Genomic DNA, 14,490 nt, shown 5'->3' with positions numbered 1-14,490 from the left:
TATGAAACAAAAATAAACTAACCCTTTGCCATACTTGGTTCTTTCTTACAATATTTGACTTTTTACACTCAAATATTGGGCAAGGAGTACAGTGAAGAGCTACAACAATTAGATTATGCTTTCCAGAAGTTCCTGCAGCAGGCTCAGTCTCCCCTCATCCACTATACTGGGTGCAGCTGTGGCCTCTGAGGAGAGGCTGGGCATGGCTGCTGCTAAACACAGCCACTTCTAATAGACCCACACCAGGGCACAGCTGAGCCCTTCAGCCAAGGGGGTGGCACCTTGGAGAAAGCAAAACGGTGTCAGGGCTTGAAGGGGAAAGTGCGAGAAGCAGCCCTGCAAGCACCGGAGAGGAGCAGCTCCAGGCACCCCTCACAGCCCCTGGAGAGACCATGCTGAAGCAAGTTGTCCACCTGCAACTCACAGAGGACCATACTGGCCTCCACACTGCAGCCAAGGAGGCTCCCAGGACAGAGTCAGAGGAATATGTGCCTTGAAGAAAGCTGCAGTCTGCAATGAGGAACCCACACTGGGGCAAGTGCTGCTGCAGAAGCCAGTTGCTCCTGGTCAACTACAACCTACGGCGGACCCCCATGCTGAAGCAGCTCAACAAGGACTATACCATGGTAGGGGAGGAGGGGAAAAGTGTGCATAGGAAGGAGCAGTGAAGAGGTGCTGTTACAGCCTGACCACAACCCCCCTTCCCTATCCCCTTTCAGCGCTCAAGTGCAGGGAAGAGGTAGAGGAGTTGGAATAAAGAATACATCTTAGCCTGGGAAGAAGGGGAGGTGGACAGGAACATAGTTTGGATTTAATTCCTTCTCACCCTCCCGTTCCTCTTTAATTGGTAATAATTTTCTGCACATGCCTGTTGCAGTAATTAGTAAGGGATCTCCCTGTCTCCACCTCAGCCCATGAGCTTTTTCACCTTACTTTCTGCCCCTATCCTGGTGAGGAAGGTCAACCCATACACAAATGCCTGGGAACAACCACATCATGCTAAGTCCAAATAATGTGACAATGTTTTAACAGCAAGTATATTTATTGGTGTGCCTGAAGTTCTGCACTCCATAAGACACAATTCATAACTTAAAGGCAACAGAGCAAAACATCATGACAGGCTCTGGCTGGAATATCAAAAAACTCATCATGTCACTTAAGAAGTATATTTAAATCGTTTAAGCATTTTGGTCTTCATCCCAATCCTTCTTTCCTGATGGAGGTTTTGGGCCACCACTGGGTTTTGCCATAATGATCTTAAAAGATAACAGGGAACAGAAAAAGGTAAAGGTTAGAATCAGACTCTTACAGCCCTATGATTCTGTCAACATTCACTAAAATTAATGCAACTTCCCTAGTCTGAACCTAAGCCTCAATCTTATTTTTATCCATCAAATTGAGATACTCGCACATTAGTTTGGGTTGGGTTTTTTTTTTGTAAATAGCAGAAGCTGAGCCCTGATACACAAGAAAAGGGCTTTTACCTCATTTTTGCATGCAAATTATGGTTAGTCTACAGAAAGCGAGTGCAAAAATAGGAGTGATGGTTTTCCAGAATGCACACCACAGAAAGCAGAATTATCAGAATTATTAGTCTGAATTATAGTCTAAACTTTACTAACACTTTAAATGCCTAAAGTCCACCCGTCCTGCCATGTGAAAGACTCTTTTTCTGTACTTTTGATAGCAACAAGCAAAGCTAAAACTGCACGTCATCACTTAATCAAAGCTTGGGTTTAGAATTCCTTTGCAAAGGCATAAATACAAACTGTAGCAATCAGCACACCTAAGACAGCAGTGTCACATGTCCTCAAGAAAGTTATCATCTGCCATGTGCTTGTCAATATATACTCATGCATGTGCCCACACACACAGATACCTCTGCTAGAGACAGCTTACTGCACACTATTTTTCAGGCTCGTCTTTCCAGTCATCCTTATCCCAATGTCCTTGTTGCTTAGGGACTTTTGGACCACCTGCTGGTTTTGCCATAATAATCTACAGAAATTTTACATGCAAATACCTTTTTGCTAAAGTTGCACAAAATATAGAAACTTAACGTTTTTATCATTAAGATTATAACATCTCTTTTCCCTAAAAGTTGGATTTTTCTGTGAAAACAATATATGACAGAAGGTTTCTTCTGTTAAAAATCTTGCTTCTACAAAAGTTAGGACAGCTTTCTGGACTACGAGTATCAAAATGTCAAATCTTAAAAAAAAAACCAAAACATTAAAAGTGATCTTATGGAAGTGGCAACATTACAACATTCCAAATTATGAGCTCTTTAGAGAACAACTTCCAGGCTTTCAGCAATAAACAAACCACATTTTCAAGTATTCTGTTTTTCTATCTTGCATTCCAAGAAGATTCACATGTTCTGCACATTTAATTCAAGATTTCAATTCAGTGCCCAAATTACTTGTGATCTTACCTGATCTACTCTTAGGACAGTTACTGCTGCATTCATAGCCAGCTTGATACCCCAGAATTTTCCAAGGTATGTGTCTAGTACACCAGCTTCCAACATATCCTTCACAGCAGCAGCTTCAGCCTATCAGACAGGGTGAAAACATTGTTCAGAACCTCCTCAGGCTTCTACATAGCAAGTTACTGGGTTTTCAACGTTACAGGTTTAAAACAAGTTATCACTTTTCTAATCTCTCTTCAGAAAACCTTTGTTCCTAATCCATTAGCAGGAAGACTAAGTAATTACTAAAGACTTATTCTCTATCACATCAGTTCAGTATCTCACTTTACCTTCAACAGAAGGCTACTATACTACACTGAATTTAACTGCTTGCTGGCTGATTATTACAACTCTAAGAAGTTATTCTTCTAGACCATACAACACAAATTCAGTGATTTAAAGTACTTCTATCAGTATGAATTATGTATATATTAAATATAACCCTGTATGGCAAAGCACCAAGTAATGCAAAAGACTATTTACCTCAATATCAAATCCAACATTTTTGTTCCCTTCCTGATGCATAGCATAAAGTTTGGAGATGACCTCATTAGCCTTTACTCCAGAGTTTTCTGCCAGTGCTCGAGGAATGGCTTCAAACGCCTCAGCAAACTTCTTGATGGCATACTGGTCAAGCCCAGGACAAGTCTGAAGTAAAGTCGAAAACCATGTCAGCATTTAAAAAATTTAGGTATAAAATAATATGTATATATTTGTATAAGTCACATATATATTTAAATAAGTATATATGTGTGTCTAAGTTGTATAAAAAAAGAAATAAAGTGCCCATTTGCTGTACCTCTCCATAGGATGTGATCTGCTTGGCTAACTCAATCTCTGTTGCACCACCTCCAGGAACAAGCCGTTTATCCTGTGAACATACCATCCCAAAACACAAAGTTTTGGTTAAAGTGTGGCATTGATTTTCACTTTTAAAATTTATATATTCTATGAAGAATGCAACAGAACTTTATCCCACGCAGACTTATTAAGAATATGCTTTGGAACAGACATGAATTATAACAGAATTTACCAGAATTAACTCATTCGTTCCAATGTCTTTGACAAGAATAGCTTCTCATGTAAAAGCAAAATAATAATGTAGTGGGATCTGTTTGGTTGGTTGGCTGTGGGGTTTGGTGGTTTTTTGGGTTTGATTTTGAGTTTTTGGGTGGAGGGTTGGTTTGGGGTTTTTATAAAGTAATTTAAACTCTTGCCTAACTAATAAAAGAATTCCTAGACTTTCTCACCCTTTCCATTAACTTTCCCAACATTCCATTGTTGGGAAATACCATGCAGGAAACCAATCTACCGTACACTATGTTTAAGGTATCACAAAGTGCTTGGAGTTTTTGTTTTCTTTTAAATTAAGCATTTTGTTTATCGTTTAGCAAACACCAGGATTCACTGAAGAACTCCCAGTCTTTCTAACAGAAAAGTAATCATCATAAATCATAAGTCAGGCCAACTCCTGGAGACAAAAATAAATACAGAGACTATGGCTGCTTCTGCACTTTAACTCTGTGTGCATGTCCCAGTATGCATAGGATATTAAGCATCAAACAGAAGTTTAGCATTTTTTGCATGCCATCTTCTGAGTAAATTCACAATCATTTCCTTTTGTATAAAAAAAAAAAAAAAAAGAAAAATGAACATTCAAGCATTCAAGTCTACAAAAGCTGCTCAGAAGAAACTCTGAAGAACTGAATTCTTCCATCTCTAAAACCTATCTGTAGTATGTGGAAGAAGCGCATCTATCTTGTCACCGATGAACTAGAAATTCAGTATCCAACCAGTCTGTTCCTTCCGATACCCAGTGACAAAGCTATCTAGCTTTTCTCTGTCCCTGGCTTCCAAGGAGCATTATAAAACATTTAGGGAAATAGTCAAGCAATAGCTGACTGCTATTACAGTGTGGTAAAACTAATGTATCTTCAAGAACTCATTCATTACTGGAAAATTAAGAGCAGTACATTCAGAGCCAAGCACTATCTTTCATGTACATGGCATTCACAACAATGTTGGCAGACATCTACACAGTCTTCTCTACACCTCAAGAAGGTTCCTAAGCTGATGAGCTACAGCCTTTGTAGCAAATGAGGGCAAAGCAAGCATGAGTTTTGCTTCAAACTCATCTACATAGCTCAGTTTTGATAACTGGTTACTTACCCTTGTGAGTACTTTGAAAGTATTTACACCATCATCCACTGCTCGCTCTATGTCATCCATCAGATTGTCTGTAGACCCACGAATGAGGATAGTAGAAATGGCACCATCCTCTTTTTCTGTTAAGACATGTGCATTACTGAATTTTGTTAGATGCAAAACACAAGAACATCGTACTTCTAGGACAGTAACATTAGGAGCTGTAAGGAACAAACATACCATGCTTAAAAACAACAACCTGTGTATCCCCAATCTCTGATAAATACACACTGTCACAGTGACCCATTTCTTCTAGAGTAGGGGGAGTCTGTAAAGAAAAACAAGAGTTAAGAGGTGAACCTCCTCATAAGTTCTCTCCCTCCTACTCATTTGAAAAGTCCATACCAGTCTGGGTAGGGCTGTTGCACCAACAGTTTTGCAGAGTCTTCTCAGATCCCACTTTGAGTTCAACCTTTAAAAACACATTTGCAGAACAAATGTTAACACATATTCTCTTCACTTGGCAGCATTCTGTAAACTAATGACATCTATCAAGATTTACTGCACCAAGTTATAAAATCCATTTATCTCTTTCAGTTACAATTTTCAGGAATGCTATGCAAAAATTAAGAATTTAAAAACAAGTAAGTAGTTCGAATTGATGAAAATTATCAATAATCTAGTGCATTAAGACTTGAATGCATCTTTACAGCACTTCTATAACGATCTTTGTTATGAAAAAGATTACACTACCATGCTCCATTTTCAGAAGTTCAAACTTTTTGGATACCACCAATAAATTTACAGCTTTCAACAAAGGTCCACTTATTTGTGTGAGATGAGAGCTACCGCTAGTAAATCTGACTTACATTGTGCAGAATATAGTTCAAGGACGCACAAATGATTTATTTAGAGAAGATGATTTAAGGCCCACAAAAATAAAGTATTAAGAATTAGTTCTTCCACCCATCAATACATCAGTGATGCATGGAGGCATCTCATTATTGCTAAACCATCACATGAAGACTCTGACCAGGCAGAACCACTGTGGTATAGACTTAAGTGCGTCTGAGGCCACATCCCTCTTTACTAGATCCACAAATTTTGATATTCTTAATTTCAGCTGTGCTATAACGACACTTAAAGACAGAATAACAGTGCCATATACACAAGTTACTCCCTGATTAGCTGTCATACAGAGGTGAAATACTAACAAGAAACATATGCTATGAAACAACCAAACTGCAGCTCAGGTTTTGATCAGTAGAAAAGAACAGTCTGCAATAGTTTCTTTCCAATTTGTTTGAGAGGCAAGTGCCAATATGGCAAGTATATTTCATAAAACTTGCAGATGAAAAGTTTTCACATTCTTCTAGCACTTACCTGACTAACATAAGATTGTATTTGTTGGCATAGTGAAGTGCCATGTCTGCCACTTTGCCACCCGTTACTACTACATTTGCACCACTATCAGCAATAGCTTTCACTTGTAAATCCATTAGATTTTCTTCTCCCTTACTGAAATTCATCAGCTCTTCAGCATTCTTTATAAGTACAGTGCCCTAGTAAAAAATAAAACACATAGTTATCAATTCAATGTTAACTACATGCCTAGAAGTTTCTGACAAATCATTTTGTCTTCCAACCTTATCCATAAACCCCAAGTTATCCTATTTCATAATACTGCCACCCTTCCCAGGTAACAGGGTAAAAGAAGTCAAAAAAGGGCACTTTAGTGTTTATAGACAACCCTGAGGTTCAGACATTCTAGCACACACCTCAAATAACCCAACAAAACCAAAACCACCTCACAAACCCCAAAAACCCTCAGAAGTAAAATTGGTTTCAGATGTTTTCTATCAGCTTTTTTTAAACTAATGAACTCAATATTAACAAAAATATCTGAATCATCAAGTGTCAATGATATTTATAGTTAAGACTAAAAATAAGAGCACATGAGCATAAATAAATACACAACTTATTCTGAGCTTTAACATACCTTAGTTTCAGTTATCATAGCATCAAAAGGGCAGGAATACACAGCTATTTTTGCATCTTTGACAGAAGTGACATCTCCTTCAGTTTCTTTTTTAAAAACCATGCCATGCAGTACTGAGGAAGCAGAGATACCAGCACCCTGAAAGGAAAGAAATGGAATGGGGGAAAGCTGTATCAATCATTTATTGCCAGAAAGCTGCACTACACCCTTTAGGAAAGGCAGTCTTTACATTCATTTGAATGCAGCAACCTAAGTTTTTATTGCAGCATAAAGAAATGAGACTGAAGCTGGTTTAACAACACCAAACATAGTCTTACAGGTTTCCATTTTAAGACTATTTGGTGGTCCACCTAAAGCCTATTACATACATTTTCTGTGCTCAATCTGTTATGTATTTATTAGCAGGGGAAATTCATACTAGATATAAACTTATTCCTACCCACTGAACTGAGGCCTGACAAAAAGAATGCAAGATTAGACAGCTACATTTCTGCCAGCCTGCATTTTAGCTTAATCTTGTGACTGCATCTACAAAGATGCAATCAATCAACATCCCTGTGTACAATAAAGTTAATGTATCTGACTTAAGTGTATACTTTCATGATTTTAATGATTTTTGTTTCTGAAAGTTGCAAGTGAGCACTAAATACGGAATATAAAGACCAAGTTCCAAAACTTACTATGAATGCCACAACACAACAGAAACAAGAATATAAAAGACACTTCTGAAATTTAAAGATCTGAAAATTAACTTTCATTAAACCGTTTACCTTGATAATACAGTAAAGCTAGCTACTTCCAACTTACCACAATTTTGCACACTCTGATATTATCAACATTGAAATGACCAGAATCCGAAAGAATAGAAACTGTTCGGAGGAAAGAAATAAAAAAAAAAAAATTAATTTGTGCTGGTTAATGAATAAAGTAGAACAATGACCATAAATAATGGAGTTTTTCTGAAGTACTAAAATTCAATGGTTTGAGATGCCTGCCTAAATTTAAGGCAATTTTAATCTGCTAATAACTTGCATGACGAGAAACAGATTTTGTTTTTTCAATGTAGTAATCAGAAAGAAACACCTATTTCAGGCTGCTCAGTTAATTAAATTCAAATATTCATTTACACACATACATTGAAGAGTGAAGTCTGACAGAAAGTATTTTCAGAAAACACTTAAAACCAATCATGGAAGCTTTTTTTCCTGGAAATCTAAAGGGAGAAAACAAGAGCGCAACACAACTACAGTCCTGCTTCCACTGTTCTGTGGCTGAGACTAGCAACAGCTTGTATGAAGTGTAACATATTTTCCAAATGGTAAGAGGAAAAAAGATGGTTTCTGATTTTAAAAGAATAGAAATGTGTCTATAAATTTTTAGCAAGAAACAGACCTTTTCTGAGCCACAATACCAATGAAGAGTTCAACACAATAAAGGTTATACTCATCTCACATGAAGACATTACTAACAATCATAAGCAAAACCATTCAGTTTTTTAGATGCATGCACACATCTGTTCTTGTCCACTTACCGCAGGCCTGAGCAATAAGCTTTGATAAAAATTGCTCATTGCCATATTGTTTGCTCATCACTGGTGTGTGCAACAAAGATGCCACTTCTTCAACATCTCGAAGGTTCTTTGCAGAATAGCACACCAAGTCTGGAAGGATTTCTAGGGCTTTCTTGCAACCTTTTTCATATCCTTCAATCACCTGTGAAGCAAACAAGAAATACTCGCTACACCACTTCATACTGCTTGTATCTTCTTTTCAAAGGACCATTAAACATTAACAAAAGCAAAAGCTTACAAGTGTAGCAAGAAATCACAAGCAGCAAAACTTCTGTTCTACTGTTGTTCTTCATATGTGTCTATCTAAAAAATTACTTCAGAAGGAAGGAAGCAGACAATTCACAATACCATGATCCAAGAATTATAGTGTAAATTCAAGCTCTGCGAGTTGTAATGACAATATGACTTGCCTCCGAGACGGATAATCCCATCCTCAGAAGGTCTTCTGCTAACTCCAGAAGAAAACCAGCAAAAACAAGGACAAAGTTTGTTCCATCTCCAACTTCTTGCTCTTGCATGTGGGAAGCCATCACAAGCATTTTTGCAGCAGGATGCTGGACCTTTAAAAGAAGTTACATATCTTAGTTACTAAAAATCCACCTAGACTACAGCTTCAGGTTTTTCTGTGCATCCAGTATAATCTCTCTTATTTTAAATTGTACCTAAGTATACTAAGAAAGCACAAAATTGGAAAAAGAAAAGAGGACACATTATCTTAACTGGCTACCTTCCCTAGTAAGCAAATGGCATGTATGAAGAAAACAGAGACCCGAACATTTCCCCTACAGCATAAATCACACATCCCTGATACTGGTTCTGTACTATTTTTATAGAATGCAATAGTTTCACAATCAAGCTCAGCAACAGGAAGTTTAGATCTTCAAGCCGAATTTGGATGCATAACATGCCAAGTAAATGTTGAAATACCAGTTTAGTGTTTTTTCTGCTTACATACTGCACTGCTTTCCCTTTTATCCCAAGGCAATAAAACCACTGTCATTTTGTCCCAGAAAATAATATGCAAGATTCATTAGATTCAGTAAATAGTCCACATTAACAAACTGCATTAAGGAAATACTTAATACTTACACAATTTCTACCAGTAAGTACAGAATTCAGTAAAGTATTATTTGTATCAAAACACAAATATTAAGTTGATAGTAAGAGAAAAAGTTATGACAGATCAGTCTTCACAGACTTTTACTGCATGCACAGGAGGATGCTACTATAACCTCATCTTCTTTAAATGCAATTAACCTATTCTAAGCAGACAGGAGAGTACAGCAACCACCAACACTGGAAGATAAACAGTGATTTCATGCAGAGTTTTCCAAACACTGAATTGTCCAGACATGCACTCTTCTAAATCTACATTGGTCTGGGGGACAAAAAGTAGGCAATTATTAAGTATTTCCTGCAATTATTTAATGCTGCTTCACAGAAGAGTTCTGTTCCTTGCTGTGGACATAGCCCACTGACTAAGCAAATCCAGTAAAAGATGTCAACGACTCAAAAAATGACATGTAAATCATCTGTCAGCGTGGCATGTATTAAACATTCAGAACCATCACAACCCATGAATGGAAACACTAGTTCACAACTGACATCTTCTGAAGCAAGAAAACTTACATCCAGCTCTCTCAAGATAGTAGCAGCATCATTTGTAACAAAGAGCTTCTCCAAATGATTGATAATCATTTTGTTCATTCCTCGTGGAAGGGAAAAGAAAATAATAAAAAAAGCATTCATTAGGAAAGCAGTATTTTGTACAGATACTATTCCATAAACTTCAAGTATATCTTATGCGTTAAAATGTTAACCCTATTTATAATTCAAGAAACTAAAGTATTTTTTGTGAAGTAACCCTTGAGAATGTGCTACAATGAGAAGAAATCAATTTCTGAATAAGCAGTTTTCTCTTCAAAAGAATGTTAGTACACCGTTTAATTAACAAATACTGCAGAACACCTTTTGTGTTGGTATATCTGTCCAGACATAATACGGGTATATTCATTATAACTAGCTTCCAAGTTAGTCTTTCCTTTCATTTTTGTACGTCTTCCATACAGCAAGACAGCAAAAAGGACAAAAACTCACAAAAAACTGGCAAAGTCAGGTATATTGTATAGCATAAATCAAGAGCTAACAAAACAAAGTCTTAGCTATACAGCCACAAAGACTTTTTAGCATTCCAGAGCAAGTCCAGCGTGCTTCCTCAAACACATCTGCACAAAAACACTACATTGATTTTAGGATTTATTTACCATTTGGTCCATAAGTTGTACGAGTGGTTTGCGCGAGTTCTTTGCATGCCTGGATGTTCCTATAGACAGCTTCTTCTAGTCCTGAAAAATGCTAAAAAGGAAGTTATTTAGAATCAGGCTAACAAAAAAAGAAAGGGATTAACTAGTCATTTCTCATCAAAACAGCAATAATCTACTGAGTCAATGGTTTCATCAACTTAGATTTTGCATTTCACTTAAAAATTTAAAAGGGAAATGAAACCTTACCCAAAGACAGCAAGAAAAGAACTACTGTGTACTCCTCAACTAGGCAGTTCAGCAGGCACAGTAAGCTCTGAACAGAAAATCTGAACAGTGACTCAGTTTTCAATACAGTCTGCATGTCCCAAGTCTTCCAAAAAAGTTAGTGGCATGCCAAAGGGAAACAGAAAATAACCAATACCAGATTAGAGAGGGGCAAGGGTTCTGTAAGCACAGAGTTTTGCGCGCACAGTTTTGCACATGCTTCTTTGCTCACAGCTCTCTATTCCACAAAAATAATCTAACTCGGTTCTAAGTTCAAACACGTACAGTGTGAAAATTCGTAATGATCTATAAGATATCTGTGTTTGAGAGGTCAATCAGCCTGGCTTCAGTTTGGAAGCCTTAAGAAAAGGAGGGATCCACAGAAAGGGCCTGAAGAAAGAGCAGGGTAAAACATACTGTGTGGGCCATAGGAGAGGGGAGAAAGCTACTCTCTAATAGTATTTGTTCTCTAAATACAAAAGAAAAAAATGTCAGAATGCCAGCTGCCTCCTTCTTTTGTAAAAGGCAGTTCTTGCTGTTCTGGCCTTGGAATCTCTATTAGAGCATCTAGGCCACTTTGTTTCCTTGCTCTCCCCCTGCCCTCGATATATGCCATTGTCTCCAAGAAAGATTCTGAAAAGAAAAACAGCCTTCTGAGTTGCCAGCTTCACTTTCCTTTCTATTCAGTAGCAGCAACCAGAACTTTTATTTTTCTCTGCAATTAAAGAAAAACCCACCAGACATGCCTGCTTTCTGCCCACTTTCTCAAAGAATGACTCGGCTTTATTAGGAACAGTCTCTGACTACTACCAGAATCTACACTATGTTAGCGATACACACAATGAGAACGGATTTATGGAAAGGAAATATAAGGAAAATTGTGTGTTACTCTACAACGCTGGCAGAGGTACTTTTCTTACGGGCACAGTATGCGCGTCAAGGGATGCACACAACAATCGGGACACTTCTGCGAAGCTAAATCTAGCGGGCCCGGTTGACTTTTGCTGATCACCACCTATACAAGCTCTCCAGACACACGCCTTCTGACATAGCTTCCAGGCGCACCCTTCGGGAGGGACTGTGGGGGACCGGGGTGGCGGGAAGTAAAGGCAGCACCTCCGGGCACAGGGAACGAGAAAGATGATGCGGCCGCAGCAGAGCCTTCTCGAAGACCGCGTGCTCCAGGCGCCGCCCTCTCGCCGCCAGCGGCGCGGCCCGGCAGAGACCGGGGCCGGTCCCCGCCCCACAACGGCATCCGAGAGGTCCCAGGCTGGAGGATCAGGGAGCACAAAGCTTCCCGGGCCCCTACCCCGCGGGACCCATGGAGCACCGGGACCTACCGGCCCTCCAGAACCTTCTCCGCGCCGCTACGCTGAGACTCCCTGCCACCTCCTCCCATCCCACACCCCCTCAGAGGAAGCAGTCCCTGCCCAGTGCCGCTCCCACCTTCGCCCCTTCCTTGAGCATCTGGGCGAAGCCCGGGGCCTTAGGGACGTGAAACGCCATCTCCGCTCCGCTCGGGCCTGGCACCGTGGGGCGCTGAGGACGACGGGAGAGACGGGAGAGACGGGAGAGACGAGAGCAGGAAACGCGCAGGCGCGCCGGGGCAGCCGGGAACTCGCGGGCAGAGTGGGCTGTGCTGTGCTGTGCTGTGCTGTGCCGCGCCGCGCCGCGCCGCGCCGCGCCCTGCCCCGCCCCGCCCCGCCCCGCCCCGGGAAGGGGGAAGGGAAGGGAAGGGAAGGGGGGCCGCGGGGAGAGGAGCCGGGCTGTTTGCTTGGCTCCCGCTGGGAATGGGCGGTAGGTGGCGCGCAGGCTGCGGTTTATCTGCGCCTGCGGGGCCCGTGCTCCGCAACTGGGAGGGGTTTTGCTCAAAGCTGTGTTTTCTAGTGCCCCGTCTCGGCTGGTGTGTTTCTGTGCTCGCAGGCCTGGCTGAGTTCGTCAGAAGGCCGCCTAGTCTGCAGCCTGGCCGCTGGGTAAAGGCTGCTGGGTTTCTAAAGGAGAATAGAGATTGATAGAATGGGGAGTGTTTAGAGGTTGCTAACCTGAGAGACGGTTGGCTTGTCCTGTGGCTGGGCGTTTTTCTTTAGGTGAATATAACTAAAGAGAGTAAATGGTCATTTCAGTGTTGCTGTATTTATGTAACATTTATGATACATAAATTTATGTAACTTTTTTAAAAGGAAAAGACCCCTGTTCTTGTTTTTCTGAAACAGGAGAGCATTGCCAGATTTATTGTACTATGTCCAACTCACTGCCTCCTTTTGTCAGAGGTGATATGTGGTGGTGGTCTTTCCTAGAAATCATCAGGGATATAGTAAGGTGATATGGTGACCATGGCTGATGTTGGCTTCTTTCTTTCACTGTCAAGTGCAGGGTGTTTCCCAGATGTTTCTCTGAGTACATTAAGTGATACATGTCTCAGAAACAGTTAATAGTATTCATTGCCACTGGTGGCAAAAGTTGGTCATGAAACTTCGCAGACTCCAGTCAGGTGTTTTGCTTGGTACAGACCCGACTTGTTCAAATGGAAACAAAATGTGCTGATAGCACTGATAGTCTGAATAGCAGCCCTGAGGAGAAGGACCTGGGGGTGTTGTTGGTCAATGAGAAGCTCAGTATCAGCTGGCACCATGTGCTTGGAGCCCAGAAAGCCAACCATATCCTGGTCTGCGTCAAAAGGAGTGTGGTCAGGAGTGTGATTCTCCCCCTCTTCTATGCTCTCGTGAGATCCCACTGCATTACTGCATTCAGCAGTGGGGCCCCCAGCATAAGAGGAACAGTGACCTGCTTGAGCAATGTCAGAGTAGGCCATGAAGATACTCAGAGGGTTGAAACACCTCTCCTACGAAGACAGGCTGAGAGAGTTGGGCTTTTTCAGTCTGGAGAAGAGAAGGCTTTCGGGAGACCTTTGAGCAGCCTTCCAGTACCTAAATGGGCCTACAAGAAAGCTGGAGAGGGAGTTATTACAAGGCCAGGTAATGACAGGACAAGGAGGAATGGGTTTAAACTGAAGGAGGGTAGATATAGATTAGATTGCGTGTAAGGAATGAATTCTTCACTATGGTGGTGGTGTGGCACGGGAACAGGTTGCCCATGGATGCCCTGGCAGTGTTCAAGGCCAGGTTGGACAGGGCTTTAAGCAACCTACTGGGTGCTCAAAGCTGGTCTAGTGGAAGGTGTCCCTGCCTATGGCAGGAGGCTTGGAACTAGATGAGCTTTAATGTCCCTTCCAACCCAAACCATTCTATGATTCTATGATAGGAAAATTACAGTCAAGTCCTCATTGTCCAGGGTAATCCCAAGTAGTATGTGTGCTACAGGACACAGTGAAGAGTACTTAGGAGGCTCACCATGACATCTCTGTAAAATAGCTGAGGTCCAGCCAGGAGACAGTGAAGCTGCTTTGTGTTTGATAAGTTTTATTGACTTTGTTTCTGTGCTACACAAAATCAAGCATATTGTTTCAAGGCCTTAGAAATAATACTGCTGCATTTGGGCTGCGCAGTATCTGAGCAATATGTACCAACAGAGGCTGAGTTGCTCCATCTCTGCACCACAGATAGGCTGCCTACAAGGTTAATCAAATTTCTTGATATGTGTTGCTTAAGCAGCCTCGAGAGGATGTACTTGGTTTAGGTGTACTGTCCTGTAAGTCTTAAAATTCAGTCAGTTTTAACCTGTAACACATCCTGGCATTGTAAAAAAAAGAGTGATAATAGAAAGCACAACTAAATAAAGCACCCTGTGAATGAACTTCAAAAAATCCGTATGCAGTTTT

The 14,490-nt window shown here is 40.6% G+C and overlaps 1 protein-coding gene across 3 annotated transcripts; it reads right to left on the bottom strand.

The window, feature by feature from the left end:
* Positions 1 to 1,023: 1,023 nt before the first annotated feature.
* CCT8 (chaperonin containing TCP1 subunit 8) lies at positions 1,024 to 12,270 on the bottom strand. 3 transcript variants are annotated; one of them, XM_057410195.1, is made up of 15 exons: positions 12,159 to 12,270; positions 10,449 to 10,539; positions 9,814 to 9,893; positions 8,595 to 8,744; positions 8,146 to 8,326; positions 7,422 to 7,483; positions 6,615 to 6,752; positions 5,999 to 6,177; positions 5,021 to 5,087; positions 4,856 to 4,943; positions 4,640 to 4,755; positions 3,270 to 3,341; positions 2,954 to 3,118; positions 2,435 to 2,554; positions 1,024 to 1,256 (listed from the first exon to the last, which is right to left on the bottom strand). In XM_057410195.1, the coding sequence occupies exons 1-15, from the start codon at positions 12,216 to 12,218 to the stop codon at positions 1,179 to 1,181; spliced, it is 1,647 nt and encodes a 548-aa protein (XP_057266178.1). In that variant the 5' UTR covers positions 12,219 to 12,270; the 3' UTR covers positions 1,024 to 1,178. The 3 variants fall into 3 exon arrangements, with proteins under 3 accessions (XP_057266178.1, XP_057266176.1, XP_057266175.1); XM_057410193.1 differs by lacking the exons at positions 8,595 to 8,744; positions 9,814 to 9,893; positions 10,449 to 10,539; positions 12,159 to 12,270 and adding an exon at positions 1,880 to 1,998 and having other exon boundaries at positions 1,024 to 1,258; positions 8,146 to 8,380; XM_057410192.1 differs by lacking the exons at positions 8,595 to 8,744; positions 9,814 to 9,893; positions 10,449 to 10,539; positions 12,159 to 12,270 and adding an exon at positions 1,900 to 1,998 and having other exon boundaries at positions 8,146 to 8,380.
* Positions 12,271 to 14,490: the final 2,220 nt, after the last annotated feature.

This window comes from Pezoporus wallicus, unplaced genomic scaffold, assembly GCF_028554395.1.
Source record: "Pezoporus wallicus isolate ANWC-B61680 ecotype Strahan unplaced genomic scaffold, APGP_CSIRO_Pwel_v1 contig_7011, whole genome shotgun sequence".
Classification (NCBI taxonomy): Eukaryota; Metazoa; Chordata; class Aves; order Psittaciformes; family Psittacidae; genus Pezoporus; species Pezoporus wallicus.
Note: the sequence above shows the minus strand (reverse complement) of the source record. Positions and strands in the feature narration are given on the sequence as shown.

Bases quoted from the DNA above. Each gene is read 5' to 3' on its own strand.
- CCT8 (XM_057410195.1), bottom strand. From the start codon at position 12,218: ATGGCGTTTCACGTCCCTAAGGCCCCGGGCTTCGCCCAGATGCTCAAG. The intron at 8,745-9,813 runs GTAAGTTTTCTT...CTTCTTTTAAAG, and splicing joins CTATCTTGAGAGAGCTGGAT to GTCCAGCATCCTGCTGCAAA. The intron at 3,342-4,639 runs GTAAGTAACCAG...GTATGTTCACAG, and splicing joins CTTTCAAAGTACTCACAAGG to GATAAACGGCTTGTTCCTGG.